Consider the following 20,701-nt stretch of genomic DNA (forward strand, 5'->3'; position numbering starts at 1 on the left):
GTTTTGAGAGCTCTAAATACAGCACTTCCAAAGCACCCCTGCTGCTTGCAGGACTTTTCGGAACGTCCCACAAGTGCACCGCCCCAGTGGGAAAAGTCACACTTGCATAGTTGCCAACATTGTAAAAAAAAATTTTGGGACACTTTTTTGGCTGTAGATGGAGTCTAATTATAATTAGGGGGCAGGGCATGCGTTTGTAGACGTGGCACAGCCGCAACGAAAAATGGGCGTGGCTTACGTGAATAGTGGGCATGGCTCAAAGGGGTGTGGTTAGAGTCTGAGATGAATGAGGGATAGAGAGGGGAAAGGGGGGAGAGGGATGGAGGAAAAGCACCCCCAGATACTACACAACAATAGAAATAATTGTATTCTAGAAAGTTTAACAATCAGCAGATAAAGATACTCCAAACACCTGGTGTTAGCACTTCAATCATCCCGGCACCATGGTTGTTATAGCGTCAGGATGATTGAAGTGCATTATTTCTATTATTACATTGTAATATAGAATGAAATCATTCAACTCACCATAATGCAGAATCAGTGGGATCCCTGAGCGTGTCACCTGCCACGTCGCCTGCCACCAGCAGAGTCCGTCCTTGCATCAGGTGCCCCCAGCAGAGTCTGTCTTTGCATCAGGTGTCCCCAGCGGAGCCCCTCTTTACACCTAGTGCCCCCAGCGGAGCCCCTCCTTACATCTGGTGTCCCCAGCGGAGCCCCTCCTTACATCTGGTGTCCCCAGCGGAGCCCCTCCTTACATCTGGTGTTCCCAGTGGAGCCCCTCCTTACATCTGGTGTCCCCGGCTCCTTATATCTGGTATCCCCAGCAGAGCCCCTCCTTACATCAGGTGTCCCCAGCGGAGCCCCTCCTTACACCAGGTGTCCCCAGCGGAGCAGCTCCTTACATCAGGTGTCCCCAGTGGAGCCCCTCCATACATCTGGTGTCCCCAGCGGAACCCCTCCATACATCTGGTGTCCCCAACGGAGCCCCTCCTTACATCCGGTGTCCCCAGAGGAGCCCCTCCACACATCTGGTGTCCCCCGTGGAGCCCCTCCTTACATCTGGTGTCCCCAGCGGAGCCCCTCCTTACATCTGGTGTCCCCAGCGGAGCCCCTCCTTACATCAGTTGTCCCCAGCAGAGCCCCTCCTTACATCAGGTGCCCCCAGCGGAGCCCTCCTTACTTCTGGTGACCCCAGCGGAGCCCCTCCATACATCTGGTGTCCCCAGCGGAGCCTCTCCTTACATCAGGTGTCCCCAACGGAGCCCCTCCTTACATCTGGTGTCCCCAGCAGAGCCCCTCCTTACATCAGGTGTCCCCAGCAAAGCCCCTCCTTACATCTGGTGTCCCCAGCGGAGCCCTCTTTACATCTGATGTCCCCAGCGAAGCCCCTCCTTACATCTGGTGTCCCCAGTGGAGCCCCTCCTTACATCTGGTGTCCCCAGCGGAGCCCCTCCTTACATCTGGTGTCCCCAGCGGAGCCCTCCTTACATCAGGTGTCCCCAGCGGAGCCCCTCCTTATATCAGGTGTCCCCAGGGCCCCTCCTTACATCAGGTGTCCCCAGGGCTCCGGTTACCTGGAGTAGTATAACACAAGACGGGGAAAGTGACAAGAGAAGTGCCGTCATAACCCCTTGCAGCGCTCTTCAGCCTCCTCCATGCTCCTCTCCCGCCATAACCACAGACTTGAACGTGTCACCCAGCGAGGTGTGGAACGCAAGCCGCTTCTTCATACACAGCGCTGCTACCCAGACCATGTCAGCTTCTGAGTTACATTAACGTCACGTTACCCCCTTCACTGAAGACTTCCCCTCTGCCTGGGTATATCAGGGTGGGAGGGGCTGTGGGGAATAGGCGGGGTTTAACTGGGTGAGAGGGGCTGGGCGTGATGATTTTGTATTACAGCCACCTGGCCGGCTCCGCCTCTTGTTCTTGGTCTTCGGTAAAATAGCGTTGTCTCCGCCGGCCACGGACCTCTAGCGGAGGCGGCGGGGAGCCGCAAAAAATCAAGAAAAAAAAAATTTCCCGGGACTTTTCCTGGGAAATGCTAAAATCGGGAAAAAGGTCCAAATCACGGGAATGTCCCAGGAAATTCGGGACAGTTGGTAAGTATGCACTTGAATGAATGGGAGGCGGTTTTCAGGCGCTTAGCAGAGGCTATTTCCAGGGCTAGAGCGCCTGAAAACTGCCCCAGTGTGAAAGGGGTCTTACTTCTGTCCAGTCTTCACAGAAGTAAAATACACTAACAAAAACAACCTGTTTTAACTGAGGAAACTCCCAATAACTGTCAGACAGCTAATAATGTACCTATCCACAAGAGGGGTGGTAAAGTAGAAGCTGGCAGGTACAGGCCAGTGAGTTTAAGGTTCCATGCACACTGGACTTAAAAAACGTTGATTCTACAGGCGTTTGACGTTTTTTTCACCTGTCTCTAGAGGCACTTCTATTGTGTTCTATGTGTCTTTGCACATTATGACTTTCTGTCAGGGACAGAGGCGGGAAATAAAAACCCTTCTCTATCGCGTTTTCTGGAGAAGTTTAGGAGCTGTAAAAACGTCAGTCTCTCCTAAACTCCTCTTATCTCTTCTGAACGTCAAGTTTCAACGTTTTTTTAGTAAAAAAAAAAGGTGTGTTGTCACTGTACCTCATTTCCTGGCTTTTGCAGAGGGGTGTGTTGTGCAAAAAACGCCTATAAACGAAATGCTCTTAAACTCTCATAGACTCGCCTAAACTTTGTACAATATGCTTTCAATTTGTGTCTTTTATTCCACGTTTTTTTAAGCTAAAAACGTTGATGTTTTTTCAGCTCCTAGTGTGCATGGAGCCTAAAGCAGAAGGCTGGCTAAAAAAAAAATACAAAATCCTATAGCTTTACTCACATCACTGATCTGTAGTTAAGAATGGCCCAATTTGTGCAGACGGGATGCCTGTCCTCTTTCTGTCCCTGAAAGTAGATATGTCCCCATTAGACCTTCTGTACTGCTATTCTACCCGAAACTGTTAACCATTGCAGCACCAGAAGTTCAGAGACTGGAATAGGACAGGCATCCTTGCATTGAAGTTTTCTCCAGGATTCAGCTGCCTGCACAACGTGGGACATACTTCATTACAGGTAAGTAATATGACTAAAGCTGTAGGTTTTTTTTTTTTTTTTTCTTGGCTCAACTTCTGCATTAACATCTGTAGCAATAAAATGAATAGAATAACTCCTAAAAAGAAGGATTGATGATAAATTAAAAACACACAGTTTGCTAGACCCAAAGCAGCACAGCTTTACAGAGGGCAGATCAGGTTAGACAATACTAAGTGATTTTTTTTACTATATCGCAAATGTTTTGGACCATGGTGGTGCTGTGGACATCCTAATTTCAATAAAGCATTTGGTACAGTTACACAGTCAGATCTTCAGTTGACTAAAGGGTTTAGTTGTAAATTGGATTCATTAGGAACATAGACCGGTACCTAGTGGTGTACCACAAGGTTCTGTACTAGGTCCTGTCATATTTAATATGTTTGTAAGTCATATAACTGAAGGTTTGGAGGGCAAGGTATCTTTTTTTGCTCATGGCACAAAAGCGTACAATAGGGTTATTATATCTAGAGGTGTTTGTATTGTGGAACATTATTTAGCATTGCTAAAAGATTGATCAAGGTAATGTAGGCTTTTCACCAGAAAAACAGAGGAAAAAAGATCTGGGGTTACTTATTTTAGGTGATTGCAAAGTGAGCATACAGTGTGGCCTAGAATTGGGAAAAGTGAATAGAATTCTAGGGTGTATCACTAGAGGGATCATCAGGAGGAGGAAGGAGTTCTTGATTCTACTATATAGATCTTTAATTATACTAATTTAGAATACGGTGTGTGGCTTTGGAGACCTCACTTACAAAAAGATGTGGATAAGATAGAATGAGTCCAAAGGCATGCAAAAAATGGTGAGAGGACTAAGGGATAAAACATATCAGGAGAAAAAAAAGAAAAAAAACATCAGGAGAGACTGCAGGTACTTAATAAGGGGAGACATGATTGAAACCTATACATACATTACAGATGTTAATAAGATTCAGGAGGCAGTATTTTCAATATGAAGCTAAGATCAAGAACAAGTGGATATCAGCTCAAACTAGCAGAAGGAAAGTTCAAAACTAACATTAGAAAGCATTTTTTTTTTTACCAAAAGAGTAGTTGATGCTTGGTATAGACTTCCAGCAGAGGTAGTGAGTCAGTCAACAGAAAGTGAATTTAAATATGCTTGAGACAAATATAGATTTATACTCAAAACAGACAAAAAGGTTTTTTTCTGCTGTCAATTTCTGCAGTCTTCTGCTGTCCAAACTTATGTATACTCCCCTCCAAATTATTGAGTTCTGGTCATTTCATGGAAGAGTACTGTTAATGTTATGGCATGAAAATACAGTTTAGACAATTGTGCTTTTCCAACCTTGTGAAAACAAAAAGGAGAGAAAAGTGCCACTACCTAAGTGTAGCATTTATTAAAACATGTTTATGAAATAAATAACAATATATATACACACACATTTACAAGATATTAAAAAGCGTATTGAACAGTCTCCAGCAGGTAGCAGCCTATCAGGTGGTCGGTGGTGAGCAAGCCCCCCCAGGGGATGTGATGTAAGGTGCTTGGAACCAGGAAGTAAACCAGGGAAACACCAGGAAGAGCCAACAGAAGAAGCAGACTGTCTGTGTATATCACATGGATGAGAACCACTGTGGACAGCAAGAAAGTGTTGTAGGCCCAAAAGATGGCCGTAATGATGTCATGTGTCATAGATGGGTGTGGTACGCTTATAGAAGTGTTGCCCAAACCACGCCCTGATATGTGTAACCACACCTATCTATGTCACATGACATCATCATGGCCATCTTGTGGGCCTACAACACTTCCTTGCTGTCCACAGTGGTTCTCATCCATGGGATATACACAGACAGTCTGCTTCTTCTGTTGGCTCTTCCTGGTGTTTCCCTGGTTTACTTCCCGGTTCAAAGCACCTTACATCACATTCCCGTGGAGGGGCTTGCTCATCACTAACCACCTGGAAGATTGTCACCTGCTCGAGATTATCAATACGCTTTTTAAAAACTTGTAAATGTGAGTGCATATTTATTGTTTTTCATTTCATAAATATGTTTTAATAAATGCTACACTTAGATAGTGCCGCTTTTCTCTCCTCCTTGTTTTTACATGGTTTGCAGGTGGAAGCCTCCTCAGATCCTGCTTGGAAGAGAGAATGCTGATGCTGCCATAATGTGAACTTCATGCCACAGTGTTTTTTTATAGACTTTTGTCAAGGACTAAGTTTTTTTTTTGTTATTTATCATTCCATGCCTATTGTTTTTGTTGACAGTTGCACTAGGCCCCCCCTTTTCTTGCACCTGGGTACATTTGGGGTGTTAATGCCCTTCATAAATCCTTTTCTGACCTTGTGGCAGTTTTTCTGTTCTGATATTGGTGTGAAGGAACTCGAATGACCGGCACAGATCCCAGACCTCACACCTTTTGGATGTATTAGAATACTGACTGAAAGCCAGGTCTTCTCGTCCAGCACCAGTACCTGGCCTCACTGGTGCTTTTGTGACTAAATGGGCATAAAATCCCTCATATGCACTCCAGAAGTATAGGCTGTTTTAGCGCCATAGGAGGGCTATAATGAGGGAAGAGGGTGTTCGACTGGGATGTCCCAACAAGGACACAATGGCATCAGCCTGTAGGGCTCCTCCCTCCCCTGGCACACTGTGTATAACTCAAGTTTATGATTTATATTCTTGTTTTCAATTCATTTTCTGGTGAGTGTTCTGACACACTACACTGTCACGATTGGTCTTAGGAGCCTATCGAGGCCTTCTTGCCTAATAGGATTGTTTGGACTTGGGGCTCTACCCAACACATGGACATTAATTTATTATTGTGAAGTGCTGCACTTTTTTTGTTATTTCACTGTTCATTGAAGGTCGTATATTCACCTTTACGGGGGATAGCTGCTTATTGAATACCCTATCAGCACTCACTTTTTTCACTTTATTTTATTCACAAACTTTTGCTCGCACAGTATAAGAAAAATGATTTAATTTAAGATGGTTATAGACTTCCGATAGTGGTCAGACATGCATACACAATCATACTGATGATACTCAGTCACTCCCATCCCAAGGAGCTGCCACATGAATGTAGAGAAAAAACACAATGCTGCTTTTTACATGAGAATGGTAGACATCAAGGCAAATTTTCTAACTTGGTATATCCATATGTTCTCCTGAGTGACCAGGTCAAATGGCTGTCATCTCTTTAGATTTAATTGCACTGTGTATTAAAATCCATTTTCTGTATGATCATTTAATACGAAGTATGTCCATACTAATGTTAATATCTAATGTTTTTCCCTTTAGAAAGAAGAAAGATGAGAATTGTGTTGAGCCTGGTGAGTGTCTAATCTAGAAAATGGGAAATTCATGTACTTGCTTGTAATGAGCTGTAATAACCATGCGTTTAACTTCGTCCAGAGAGCAAGGATCAGTGGCAGCACATCCAGGGTCAGTTGCTGAATGTCAGCATTATGGCAATCCCCTGTCTTTGTTCCATGGCCCCAAGAGGCCTGGCGCCTAATACCAGGTCAGTAGAAGCTTACAAGAATTACTCCTTTCCTCACTGCCAATTTGATTATAAACCTTTTGTAAATTGTTTCTGCAGTTATAGCTCCTGGATTCACCCTCTCTGTGGAGATGGGCTCTAGTCAGTCTTTAGGATTATAAGCAATTAGAGGATCTGTAAAATTAGGTCAAGTAGTTTAGCTAGAAAATTCCAAGTATTCATATTGTTATTGCATTATTTTATGAGCAAGCTAAGGATTTAATATAAGCCAAAGATTTATTTAAAAATGCACAATGAAGTGTAAAATATAAAAATTATGCAGCTCATATTCAATATATATATATATATATATATATATATATATATATATATATATATATATATATATATATATATATATTTATTTATTTATTTACACTATATTGGAAAAAGTATTGGGACGCTTGCCTTTATACGCACATGAACTTTAAACTTTAATGGAATCCCAGTCTTAGTCCATAGGGTTCACAATTGAGTTGGCCCACCCTTTGCATCTATAACAGCTTCAACTCTTCTGGGAAGGCTGTCCACAAGGGTTAAGAGTGTCTATGGGAATGTTTGACCATTCTTCTAGAAGAGCATTTGGGAGCTCAGGCACTGATGTTGGACGAGAAGGCCTGGCTTGCAATCTTGGCTCTAATTCATCCCAAAGGTGTTCTATTGAGTTAAGGTCAGAACAGTCGAGTTCCTCTACCCCAAATTCACTCACCCATATCTTTATGGACCTTACTTTGTGCACTCGTCCAAATCATTTAGTGGAGGGGGATTATGGTGTGGGGTTGTTTTTCAGGGGTTGGGGTTAAGGGAACTCTTAAGGCGTCAGCATACCAAGACGTTTTGGACAATTTTATGCTCCCAACTTTGTGGGAACAGTTTGGGGATGGTCCCTTCCCATAACAACATGACTGTGCACCAGTGCACAAAGAAAGGTCCATAAAGGCATGGATGTGAGAGTTTGGGGTGGAGGAAGTTGACTGGCCCACCACACAGTGCTGACTTCAACCCGATAGAACACCTTCGATAAGAATTAGAGTGGAGACTGCGAGCCAGGCCTTCTTGTCCAACATCAGTGCCTGACCTCACAAATGCGCTTCTGGAAGGATGGTCAAACATTCCCATAGACACACTGCTAAACCTTGTGGACAGCCTTCCAAGATGAGTTGAAGCTGTTATAGCTGCAAAATGTGGGCCAACTCAATTCTGAACCCTATGGACTAAGACTGGGATGCTATTAAAGTTCATGTGCATGTAAAGGCAGGCATCCCAATACATTTGGCAATATAGTGTGTATATGTGTATATATATATATATACAGTCATGCTCATAAGTTTACATACCCTGGCAAAATTAGATTTCTTGGCCATTTTTCAGAGAATAGGAATGATAACAAAAAACTTTTCTTTCTCTCATGGTTAGGGTTTGGCTGAAGCCATTTATTATTAATCAACTGTGTTTACTCCTGATCAAAAGTTTACATACTCCAGTTCTTAATACCGTGTGTTGCCCCCTTTAACATCAATGACAACTTTGTCTTTTGTGGTATTTGTGGATAAGGCTCTTTATCTTCTAAGATGGTAAAGCTGCCCATTCCTCTTGCCAAAAAGCCTCAAGTTCCTGTAAATTCTTGGGCTGTCTTGCATTAACTGCACGTTTGAGATCTCCCCAGAGTGGCTCAATGATATTGAGGTCAGGAGACTGAGATAACCACTCCAGAACCTTCACTTTATTCTGCTGTAGCCAATGACAGGTCGACTTGGCCTTGTGTTTTGGATCTTTGTCATGTTGGAATGTCCAAGTACGTCCCACGCGCAGCTTCCTCGTTGATGAATGCAAATGTTCCTCCAGTATTTTTTGATAACATACTGCATTCATCTTGCTATCAATTTTGACCAAATTTCCTGTGCCTTTGTAGCTCACACATCCCCAAAGCATCAGCGATCCACCTATGTGTTTCACAGTATACCTTTCATCATAGGACTTGTTGACTCCTCTCCAAATGAAGCGTTTATGGTTGTGGCCAAAAAGCTCAATTTTGGTCTCATCACTCCAAATGACTTTGTGCCAGAAGGTTTGAGGCTTGTCTCTGTGCTGTTTGGCGTATTGTAAGCTGGATACTTTGTGGCATTTGCATAGTAATGGCTTTCTTCTGGCAACTTGACCATGCAGCTCATCTTTCTTCAAGTGCCTCCTTATTGTGCATCTTAAAACGCCACACCACATGTTTTCAGAGAGTCCTGTATTTCACCTAGACTTATTTGTGGGGTTTTCTTTGCATCCCGAACAATTTTCCTGGCAGTTGTGGCTGAAATTTTAGTTGGTCTACCTGACCGTGGTTTGACTTCACCAGAATCCCTCATTTCCCACTTCTTGATTAGAGTTTGAACACTGCTGATTGGCATTCTCAATCCCTTGGATATCTTTTATATCCCTTTCCTGTTTTATACACTTCAACTACCTTTTCCCGCAGATCCTTTGACAATTCTTTTGCTTTCCCCATGACTCAGAATTCAGAAACATCGGTGCAGCACTGGATGAAAGATGCAAGGGTCTGTCAGGAGTCCAGAAACTCATTGACCTTTTATACACACACACTAATTACAAGCAAACAGATCACAGGTGAGGATGTTTACCTTTATTAGCCATTCAAACCCTTTTGTGTCAACTTGTGTGCATGTTATCAGGCCAAAATCACCAGAGTATGTAAACTTTTGATCAGGGTCATTTGGGTAGTTTCTGTTGTTATTATGATTTAACAGCTTCCCGACCAGCTCCTGTATATATACGGCGGCAGAATGGCTCTGCTGCGTGAATCGCTGTATATATACTGCGGCTGCTTTAAGAGCCATAGCAGGAGCGCACTGCACGGCTGGGGACCCGATGCGCATGGCCGGCTGGTGCCAGAGCAGGAACGGGGATTTGTGTGTGTAAACACACAAATCCCTGTCCTGTCAGGGGAGGAGAAACAGATTGTGTGTTCCTACTAATTAGGTACAACGGTCTGTCTCTCCCAGTCAGTCCAATCCCCTCACAGTTAGAACACACTTAGGGAACACACGCTTAACCCCTTGATTGCCCCCTAGTGTTAACTCCTTCCCTGCCAGTGACATTTATTCAGTAATCAGTGACTATTTTTAGCTCTGATCACTGTATAAATGTCAATGGTCCCAAAAAAGTGTCATAAGTGTCCAATTTGTCTGCCGCAAGTCCCGATAAAAATCGCTGATTGCGGCCCTTACTAGTAAAAAATAAAATAAAAATGCCTAAAATCTATCCCCTATTTTGTAAATGCTATAACTTTTGCGCAAACCACTCAATATATGCTTATTGCAATTTTTTTTATGTAGAAGAATACATATCGGCCTAAACTGAGGAAAAAATGTGTTTTAATTTTTTTAAAAATTGGGATATTTATTATAGCAAAAAGTAAAAATTATTGTGTTTTTTCAAAATTGTTGCTCTTCTTTTGTTTATAGCACAAAAAATAAAAACCGCAGAGGTGATCAAATACCACCAAAAGAAAGTTCTATTTGTGAGGAAAAAAAGGCGTACATTTTGTTTGGGTACAACGTCGCACGACCGCACAATTGTCAGTTAAAGCGACGCAGTGGCGTATCGCAAAAAATGGCCTGGTCAGGAAGGGGGTAAATTCTTCCGGGGTTAAAGTGGTTGAAGTGGTTAAAAAAAGTGGTTAAAAAGAGTAAACAGTTGATTGATAATAAATGGCTTTAGCTAAACACTAACCATGAAAGAAATGTTTTTGTGTTATCATTCATATTCTCTGAAAAATGGCCAAGAAATCATAAATTCTGCCAGGGTATGTAAACTTATGAGCACAAATATATATATATATATATATATATATATATATATATATATATATATATATATACAGTGGGGCAAAAAAGTATTTTGGTCAGCCACCAATTGTGCAAGTTCTCCCACTTAAAAAAGATGAGAGAGGCCTGTATTGATTGTCATCATAAGTATACCTCAACTATGAGAGACAAAATGTGGAAACAAATCCAGACAATCACATTGTCTGATTTTTTGAAAGAATTTATTTGCAAATTATGGTGGAAAATAAGTATTTGGTCAATATCAAAAGTTCATCTCAATACTTTATTATATATCCTTTGTTGGCAATGACAGAGGTCAAACGTTTTCTGTAAGTCTTCACAAGGTTGTCACACACTGTTGCTGGTATGTTGGCCCATTCCTCCATGCAGATCTCCTCTAGAGCAGTGATGTTTTGGGGCTTTCGCTGGGCAACACGGTCTTTCAACTCCCTCCAAACGTTTTCTATGGGGTTGAGATCTGGAGACTGGCTAGGCCACTCCAGGACCTTGAAATGCTTCTTACGAAGCCACTCCTTCGTTGCCCGGGCGGTGTGTTTGGGGTCATTGTCATGCTGAAAGACTCAGCCACATTTCATCTTCAATGCCCTTGCTGATGGGAGGAGGTTTGCACTCAAAATCTGACGATACATGGCCCCATTCATTCTTTCATGTACACGGATCAGTCGTCCTGCTACCTTTGCAGAGAAACAGCCTCAAAGCATGATGTTGCCACTCTCCATGCTTCATAGTAGGTATCGTGTTTTTTTGGTTGCAACTCAGCATTCTCTCTCCTTCAAACACGACGAGTTGTGTTTCTACCAAACAGTTCTACTTTGGTTTCATCTGACCATATGACATTCTCCCAATCCTCTTCTGCATCATCCAAATGCTCTCTAGCAAACCTCAGACAGGCCCGGACATGTACTGGCTTAAGCAGGGGGACACATCTGGCACTGCAGGATCTGAGTCCCTGGCGGCGTAGTGTGTTACTGATGGTAGCCTTTGTTACGTTGGTCCCAGCTCTCTGCAGGTCATTCACTAGGTCCCCCCCGTGTGGTTCTGGGATTTTTGCTCACCGTTCTTGTGATCATTTTGACCCCACGGGGTGAGATCTTGCGTGGAGCCCCAGATCGAGGGAGATTATCAGTGGTCTTGTATGTCTTCCATTTTCTAATTATTGCTCCCACAGTTGATTTCTTCATACCAAGCTGCTTGCCTATTGCAGATTCAGTCTTCCCAGCCTGGTGCAGGTCTACAATTTTGTTTCTGGTGTCCTTCGACAGCTCTTTGGTCTTCACCATAGTGGAGTTTGGAGTGTGACTGAGGTTGTGGACAGGTGTCTTTTATACTGATAGCAAGTTCAAACAGGTGCCATTAATACAGGTAATGAGTGGAGGACAGAGGAGCCTCTTAAAGAAGAAGATAGAGGTCTGTGAGAGCCAGAAATCTTGCTTGTTTGTAGGTGACCAAATATTTATTTTCCACCATAATTTGCAAATAAATTCTTTCAAAAATCAGACGATTTGGTTGTCTGGATTTTTTTCCACATTTTGTCTCTCATAGTTGAGGTATACCTATGATGACAATTACAGGCCTCTCTCATCTTTTTAAGTGGGAGAACTTGCACAAGGGTGGTTGACTAAATACTTTTTTACCCCACTGTATATACTGTATATATATATATATATATATATGTATATGTATATATATATATATATATATATATGTATGTATATATATATATATATATATATATATATATATACACCACACACACAATGCCTTGCAAAAGTATTCACCCCCCCTTGGCTTTTTACCTATTTTGTTACATTACAGCCTTTAGTTCAGTGTTTTTTTAATCTGAACTATATGTGATGGATCAGAACACAATAACACGTCTAAGTTGGCGAAGTAAAATTTGAAAAATATATACATAAAACTATTTTTCAGAAATTAAAAACTGATAATTGGCATGTGCGTATGTATTCACCCCTTTGTTATGAAGCCCATAAAGCCCATAAAGCTCTGGTGCCACCAATTACCTTCAGAAGTCACATAATTCAAGAAATGATGTTCACCTGTGTGCAATCTAAGTGTCACATGATCTGTCATTACATATACACACCATATCAACAACAGAAAGAGGAGACAAGGGAGTCCCCAGAAAGCAAAAAAGGGGAATGGTCAACTACGGCTTATGGTACAAAAATGAAAAAAGGCTTTATTAAGGGTAGGGGGGGTGGGGGTATTTACATATACAAAAAATTCCAAATATATGTAAGATAAACAATGTATCTAAATAACACAGTCCGTCTCACTACACTAAACCAAAATTAAAAACCATGCTGCAACATTGATGAATAAAACTGCAGAGCGTGCCTGCAGGCCAAAAACGCATGCAGTGTATGTAATGTAATGTTTGGTGCAATACTTTTTTCTTTGGATTCAAATGGACACTGCATGCGTTTTTGGCCTGCAGGCACGCTCTGCAGTTTTATTCATCAATGTTGCAGCATGGTTTTTAATTTTGGTTTAGTGTAGTGAGACGGACTGTGTTATTTAGATACATTGTTTATCTTACATATATTTGGAATTTTTTGTATATGTAAATACCCCCACCCCCCCTACCCTTAATAAAGCCTTTTTGCATTTTTGTACCATAAGCCGTAGTTGACCATTCCCCTTTTTTGCTTTCTGGGGACTCCCTTGTCTCCTCTTTCTGTTGTTGATATAGTGCCATTGCTTTTAGGGCAGGTATCCTGTCACATATTGACGAATCGGCTGGTACTCTATTTGCTGTTTGCTACTTTGGTGAGTGTGGATTCAAGGACCTTTTACCCCCCATTTTTTGCATTACATATACACACCTTTTTGAAAGGCCCCAGAGGCTGCAACACCTAAGCAAGAGGCACCACTAATCAAACACTGCCATGAAGACCAAGGAACTCCCCAAACAAATAAGGGACAATGTTTTTGAGAAGTACAAGTCAGAGTTAGGTTATAAAAGAATATCCAAATATTTGATGATCCCTAGGAGCACCATCAAATCTATCATAACCAAATGGAAAGAACATGGCACAACAGCAAACCTGCCAAGAGATGGCCGCACACCAAAACTCATGGACCGGGCAAGGAGGGCATTAATCAGAGAGGCAGCACAGAGACCTAAGGTAACCCTGGAGGAGCTGCAGAGTTCCACAGCAAAGGATATATAAAAAAAGTATTGAGATGAACTTTTGATATTGACCAAATACTTATTTTCCACCATAATTTGCAAATAAATTCTTTCAAAAATCAGACAATGTGATTGTCTGGATTTGTTTCCACATTTTGTCTCTCATAGTTGAGGTATACTTATGATGACAATCACAGGCCTCTCTCATCTTTTTAAGTGGGAGATCTTGCACAATTGGTGGCTGATTAAATACTTTTTTGCCTCACTATATATATATATATATATATATATATATATATATATATATATATACAGTTATACAGTGGGGATGGAAAGTATTCAGACCCCCTTAAATTTTTCACTCTTTGTTATATTGCAGTCATGTGCTAAAATCATTTAAGTTCATTTTTTTCCCTCATTAATGTACACACAGCACCCCACATTGACAGAAAAACACAGAGTTGTTGACATTTTTGCAGATTTATTAAAAAAGAAAAACTGAAATATCACATGGTCCTAAGTATTTAGACCCTTTGTTGTGACACTCATATATTTAACTCAGGTGCTGTCCATTTCTTCTGATCATCCTTGAGATGGTTCTACACCTTCATTTGAGTCCAGCTGCGTTTGATTATACTGATTGGACTTGATTAGGAAAGCCACACACCTGTCTATATAAGACCTTACAGCTCACAGTGCATGGCAAATAAGAATCATGAGGTCAAAGGAACTGCCTGAAGACCTCAGAGACAGAATTGTGGCAAGGCACAGATCTGGCCAAGGTTACAAAAAATTTCTGCTGCACTTGAGGTCCCTAAGAGCACACTGGCCTCCATAATCCTTAAATGGAAGACGTTTAGGACAACCAGAACCCTTCCTAGAGCTGGCCGTCCAGCCAAACTGAGCTATTGGGGGAGAAGAGCCTTGGTGAGAGAGGTAAAGAAGAACCCAAAGATCACTGTGGCTGAGCTCCAGAGATGCAGTCGGGAGATGGGAGAAAGTTGAAGAAAGTCAACTATCACTGCAGCCCTCCACCAGTCGGGGCTTTATGGCAGAGTGGCCCGACAGAAGCCTCTCCTCAGTGCAAGACACATGAAAGCCCGCATGGAGTTTGCTAAAAAACACCAGAAGGACTCCAAGATGGTGAGAAATAAGATTCTTTGGTCTGATGAGACCAAGATAGAACTTTTTGGCCTTAATTCTAAGTGGTATGTGTGGAGAAAACCAGGCACTGCTCATCACCTGTCCAATACAGTCCCAACAGTGAAGCATAGTGGTGGCAGCATCATGCTGTGGGGGTGTTTTTCAGCTGCAGGGACAGGACGACTGGTTGCAATTGAGGGAAAGATGAATGCGGCCAAGTACAGGGATATCCTGGATGAAAACCTTCTCCAGAGTGCTCAGGACCTCAGACTGGGCCAAAGGTTTACCTTCCAACAAGACAATGACCCTAAGCACACAGCTAAAATAATGAAGGAGTGGCTTCACAACAACTCCGTGACTGTTCTTGAATGGCCCAGCCAGAGCCCTGACTTAAACCCAATTGAGCATCTCTGGAGAGACCTAAAAATGGCTGTCCACCAACGTTTACCATCCAACCTGACAGAACTGGAGAGGATCTGCAAGGAGGAATGGCAGAGGATCCCCAAATCCAGGTGTGAAAAACTTGTTGCATCTTTCCCAAAAAGACTCATGGCTGTATTAGATCAAAAGGGTGCTTCTACTAAATACTGAGCAAAGGGTCTGAATACTTAGGACCATGTGATATTTCAGTTTTTCTTTTTTAATAAATCTGCAAAAATGTCAGCAATTCTGTGTTTTTCTGTAAATATGGGGTGCTGTGTGTACATTAATGAGGAAAAAAATGAACTTAAATGATTTTAGCAAATGCCTGCAATATAACAAAGAGTGAAAAATTTAAGGGGGTCTGAATACTTTCCGTCCCCACTGTATATGCACTGAGCTACATAGGTAAATAAGTATGCAAGCAAAGCATTTTCTGTTTCAATGGTTTTTATTAAATGTTTTAGTAACACAGTGGAGGATAGTTAGATTGAGCTTGAACAATCCTTACTAGCTCCAAATGTCAGAAACATACCTTAGTGGCAGCTGTGCAATTCAGGCTGTTTAACTTTGACATCCACATATATTTGTGTTTTATATATTTTCTAGGCTGAATGATGGAACAATGTCACTTATAGTTGCGCGAAATACCTCAAGACAAGAATTTGTGAAACACTTAAAGCGTTATGCCAGTCTGAAAAACCAGGTACTTGTTTTGATGCTTCCTTGTATTTGTTAATCAACACACTAGATTAACATTGATGTCCTCTTAGGAAGACTTTATTTTCCGTTCCTGTCTGAGTACATTAGCCATTATGTGACTCACTCGTAAATCACCAATCAGACTAATGCAGCTTAGCTTTCTTTAATCCATCCCACATACTATTAGTAACATAATGCATTGGAGTGAATGGACTAAAGATCCAGGGCACACACAATAATAAAGTTTATATAAAGACAAGGGGGAGATAAACAAGAGCAATAATTTAACCCTAAAGAACAAGTACAGCTTTAAAAGACATGAGCTCCAAAATCCAAGGCCCAGGCTCCACATCAGGAGTCCATTTTCCAGTCGGAAAACTGCACAGATTATTCTCAACTGTAAAGTTGATCCAAACAACTGCTCATCCTGTGTGCCTGATTTTTTTCCTAACTGTGCAACCAATCCACATTTGGAAATTTAACAAAATGTGTGCTTGCAGTGAGAATAAGCTCCATGCCCTATTATACCACCCAGGTCAAAACCAATAGCTGTGGGTGGAAATGTTCTTTTAAATTGGGATCAATTCAGAATTATTTTTGGAAAGCATATATGTTAAAATAAATTAATCAACACCAAGTTATTCATTTACAAAATTACTTTAGAACTCATTATTACTCATTTTCAGAGCAGGTGTTGTCTGGATAGATGGGACAATGAGGCAATTCATCCTCGCTGCTGAATTTTGCACAAAGTTTCATTTCCTGCCAAGCTTGGCTGCTGGTTGGCTCTAGCTCTCTTATTTGTAAGCTGCATGATGCCTGCTTGTCTCAGTGCTGTTCAACAAATAGTAAGAAGCTAAAAAATATAATGGTGCTTTTATGCCAAGGTCCCCTGCATACTTTTACCAAAAGGGAAGGTTTACTTAGTCAAATGGCATAAAACTGCATCATGTTTAATGCTCTGACTACATACTGTCTTCCTTCGTGTGTAATGTACACACATGGGCTTTCCTTCACTTTAGCCCTCTGTATATAGGAACCCAGGGCATTCATAACGATGCAGAAAATTTCACAATGAAACTGGATGCAGCTGTAAATGTCCTACACAGATTTTGATAATATTACTGTGAACACAGTAATGGAGATCATCTCACATGCATGCAATTGAAGATGTGTATGTCAAGAAACTGATCTCATAAGGATCCCCCATATTAATGACCAATCTGAAACAATATTCATTATAATTTGAGGGTTAGCCTGATTTTTTTTTAGAAATAGAGAAAAAAGCTAGACACCTAACATACCTAAAGATCTAGCTGTGTAACTTGTACAGCCTTTCTATCAATAAGCACACACATTGCCTTGTTTCCTGTAAAGCTTTGCGTAAAAGATGCCTTCATAAACTTTATCTGTTGAATTGTTTTGCTTAGCAACACTTTTGTAAGATACCTTTGATAAGTAGCTAAAGAATTAAAAATGCATATGATGAACTTGCCATGCATTTCAGATCATGTTCCAATGACAATTCAATTACAATCAGATAAGAACTATGTTTGGCCAGAACAGTCTGTGATACTGAGAAACCAGTGCAGCTTGAGAGTAAAAAATTAAAAACACAATGCTGAAAACAGTGCACTTTGCAGGCGAAGGAAAGGGATGGCCATTTTTTCGTAAAGTGCCATTTTCTGCATTAAGTGTTTGGCATTTTTAACACAAGAAACATCTCATCATACTCTGATCATGTCTTCTCTATGCTGCTCCTCCAGGTAACTACTGACTGCACTCATCTCTGAAACACTTAGCTGCTTTTCATGACTGAAAATTACATCTGCCTTATTGTTGCCCCTGATAACCACTGACTGCGCTCATCTCTGAAATACTAAACTGGTTTACATGACTGAAAGTGACATCTGCCTTGTTGTTCCCCCTGGTAACTACTGACTGCACTTATCTTTGAAACATTAAGTGTGTTCTACACGACTGAAAGGGACATCTGCCTTACTAAGACTTAAGCCTGGTACACACTATGTCACCACTGCCATTGGCTGAGTTGTTCAGCTGCTGGTTTTCCAGCATGCTCGTCCGACAGAAGCCGACTTCTGGTGGACAGACCAAAATACACATGGGTCGAATGTCAGCTGTTTTTTTTTTTTTTTTAACCGGCCAGTGTCTCCCGACATTCGGCCTGTGTATACCAGGCTTTATGCTAACTGCTGTTTATACTTGTCTATATTTAGTTAAACTTACATTCGTGGTACATTGTCCGAGATCAAACATCTAACCTTTTCTTGTCACCATCCTGCTTTGCAATTTGCTTAGGGCAGAAAACCACCACTTTCAGCAATGTGTCCCTTTTATTAGCGCTTAATGGACTAATTTTCCAAACCTTCCCCAACTTATCCAAGTATAAATTCTGTACAACTCGTGAAGACGGTAGGCAAGGGGAGGGCATGGCCTTTTTTGTGTAAAGTGCCATTTTCTGCATTTAATGTTTGGCACTTTTACCATTGCACTTTAACTAAGGGACATTAATAAAGATAAGTACAAATTTTAGTGCTCCACTTTCATCTCTCTCTCAGCCTGCTTCTCCCCTCTCTTCACCCTCCAACGTGCTCTCAGTAACCTTCCTTTTTGCAATAATTCCCTCTGCAAACTCCCACATCTTATACATACCATCCTCACTTCTGCCTTCTCAATATTGCTGCACTTCTCATCTCCTACTCCTTCAGAGCCCACATAATGTTACCACTTCCAAATCACTGGGCATTTTTCCTCATAAATCCCGCTCCCACCTCGCCTCCCTCACCCTCCTACTACTCCTAATTTCTGTGGATATTGCCCCAAACCCTGAACCTCCACCATCTTACCCTCACTCAACCGTCAGTCTCCCTTCTCTGGCTGTGGCTGCAACCCTCACTCTCATTTAAATTCCTCTGCTTCCACGAGCCAGCCCCCCCCATCCCTCTTATGTGCCCTCTGGAAATGTCCACTCAGTATCTAACAAACTTGCCTCTCTCAATGGTCTTTTCTTCTCCAACTCGACCTAGACCTACTTTCTGTTACTGAAACCTGGTTCCAGGAATCCGACTCTGCCTCTCCAGCTGCTATCTCTTATGTTGGCCCCCACTGGACTCACTCACCCAGACCCAGTGGACAAAAAGGAGTTGTCTTCTATTACCCCACAAAGTACCTTCCATGTTCTTCTGACACCTCCCTCTCTGTCCCTCTGCTCTTTGAAGCACACTGTATTAGTCATTGATCTGCCTCCTGGACCAGTGTCATGCTTTCTCAATGACTTCTATAGATGGCTACCCTACTTTCTCTCCTCTGAAGTACCCACCACCATCCTTGGTATTAACACCTCAGCCACCTCTCAACTACTCAACAGAACCTCCTCTTTTACGTAATGCAATGGACACGAACCACCACACACTCCAATGGCAACATCCTTGACCTTTTTTCCCACCTGTGCACTCCCTGCAACACCCCTTTTCTTCTCATCTAACCAGCAAATGGTTACCCCTAGAAACATTCACCACCTCACCCCTTCCCTTCTATATTCTGCTTTTGACTGCCTTTATGGCAAAATTACATCCTGGTTCTGCACAGACCTGGCTACTTCTGTCTGCAACAACTTATTCTCATCTTCCCTGGACACACTTGATCATCTCTCAAAGTTGTGCTCTTCAGCGAGCGTAGCCTTAAACTAAATCCCTGCAAGACTTTACCCTTTACAAGTCTGCCCTTTTTAAATATGCCTCCACATTGCTAAACAATCCTATTACACCACTCTAACCAAACCTTATCATCCAATCCTCGTCAACCCTTTTCCACCCTTAATTCCCTACTTCAACCCTCATTGCCTCCACCCACTAACTTGCCAGAAGATTGCTAATCATGTCAAAAACAAAATCAATACAATTCGTGGTGAGATCTCCAGCCTCATGCTTTCTCCTCCAACCAACATACTAGGTCAAACGCCATACTCAATACTTTCCTCCTTTGACCCTGTTACCACTGAGAAACTTGCCAAACTCCTTTCTGAGGCCCACCTCACCACCTTTCCCCTGGACCCTGTCCCCTGACAACTACTGTGGTCCCCTTCCTGCTCTATCTTACACTCTAACCTACATCTTCAATCTCTCCCTCCCCACCGGCACCTTTCCAACCCATCTCAAATATGCAGTGTTTACCCCCATACTCAAAAAAACCTCACTGGACCCCACCTGTTTGAACAACTTAAGACCCAATACTCTGCTCCCATTTGCCTGCAAGCTTTTTGAGCACCTTATCCACAGCCAGTTGGGTTGCCTCTGATAACAACCTTCTCGACCCCCTACAGTCTGGTTTTCACCTGCAACATTCGAATGAAACTGCCCTACTAGAACTCACTAATGACCTGCTAACTGCTGAAACCAATGGCCATTACTCTACACTCTTAGACCTTTCCGTTGCCTTTGACACAATAGACCACCCACTCCTGCTCAATAAACTCAACTCCCTTAGTCTCCAGGACTCTGCTATTTCCTGGTTCTCCTCCTACCTATCTCAGTGCATAAGCTCCCTTGGCTTCCAATACCACCTTCTCATCAATGACATCCAGATCTATCTCTCTACTCTCAGCATACCCCCTCTATCTCTTTAGGTATCACAAATCTACTGGACAACATATTAGTATGGATGTCACACCATTTCCTCAAACTCAGACTGTCTAAAACTGAGCATGTGATATTTCCATCCCCTCTCATGAATTTACCATTGAGCCCTATAGCACAATTATTGGT

General features: G+C 42.1%; 1 protein-coding gene across 2 annotated transcripts in view; it reads left to right on the plus strand.

Annotated features, from left to right (window-relative positions):
* The window catches only part of CERKL (CERK like autophagy regulator), a 207,969-nt gene that overhangs the window by 173,891 nt on the left and 13,377 nt on the right, over positions 1–20,701 (plus strand). For both annotated transcript variants that reach the window (XM_073633748.1, XM_073633749.1), the window contains exons 9-11: positions 6,401–6,432; positions 6,515–6,623; positions 15,825–15,921. In XM_073633748.1, coding sequence (XP_073489849.1) covers positions 6,401–6,432; positions 6,515–6,623; positions 15,825–15,921 — 238 coding nt within the window. The remainder of the gene's footprint in view (positions 1–6,400; positions 6,433–6,514; positions 6,624–15,824; positions 15,922–20,701) is intronic.

Source organism: Aquarana catesbeiana, linkage group LG06 (genome assembly GCF_042186555.1).
Source record: "Aquarana catesbeiana isolate 2022-GZ linkage group LG06, ASM4218655v1, whole genome shotgun sequence".
In the NCBI taxonomy this organism is placed as follows: domain Eukaryota; kingdom Metazoa; phylum Chordata; class Amphibia; order Anura; family Ranidae; genus Aquarana; species Aquarana catesbeiana.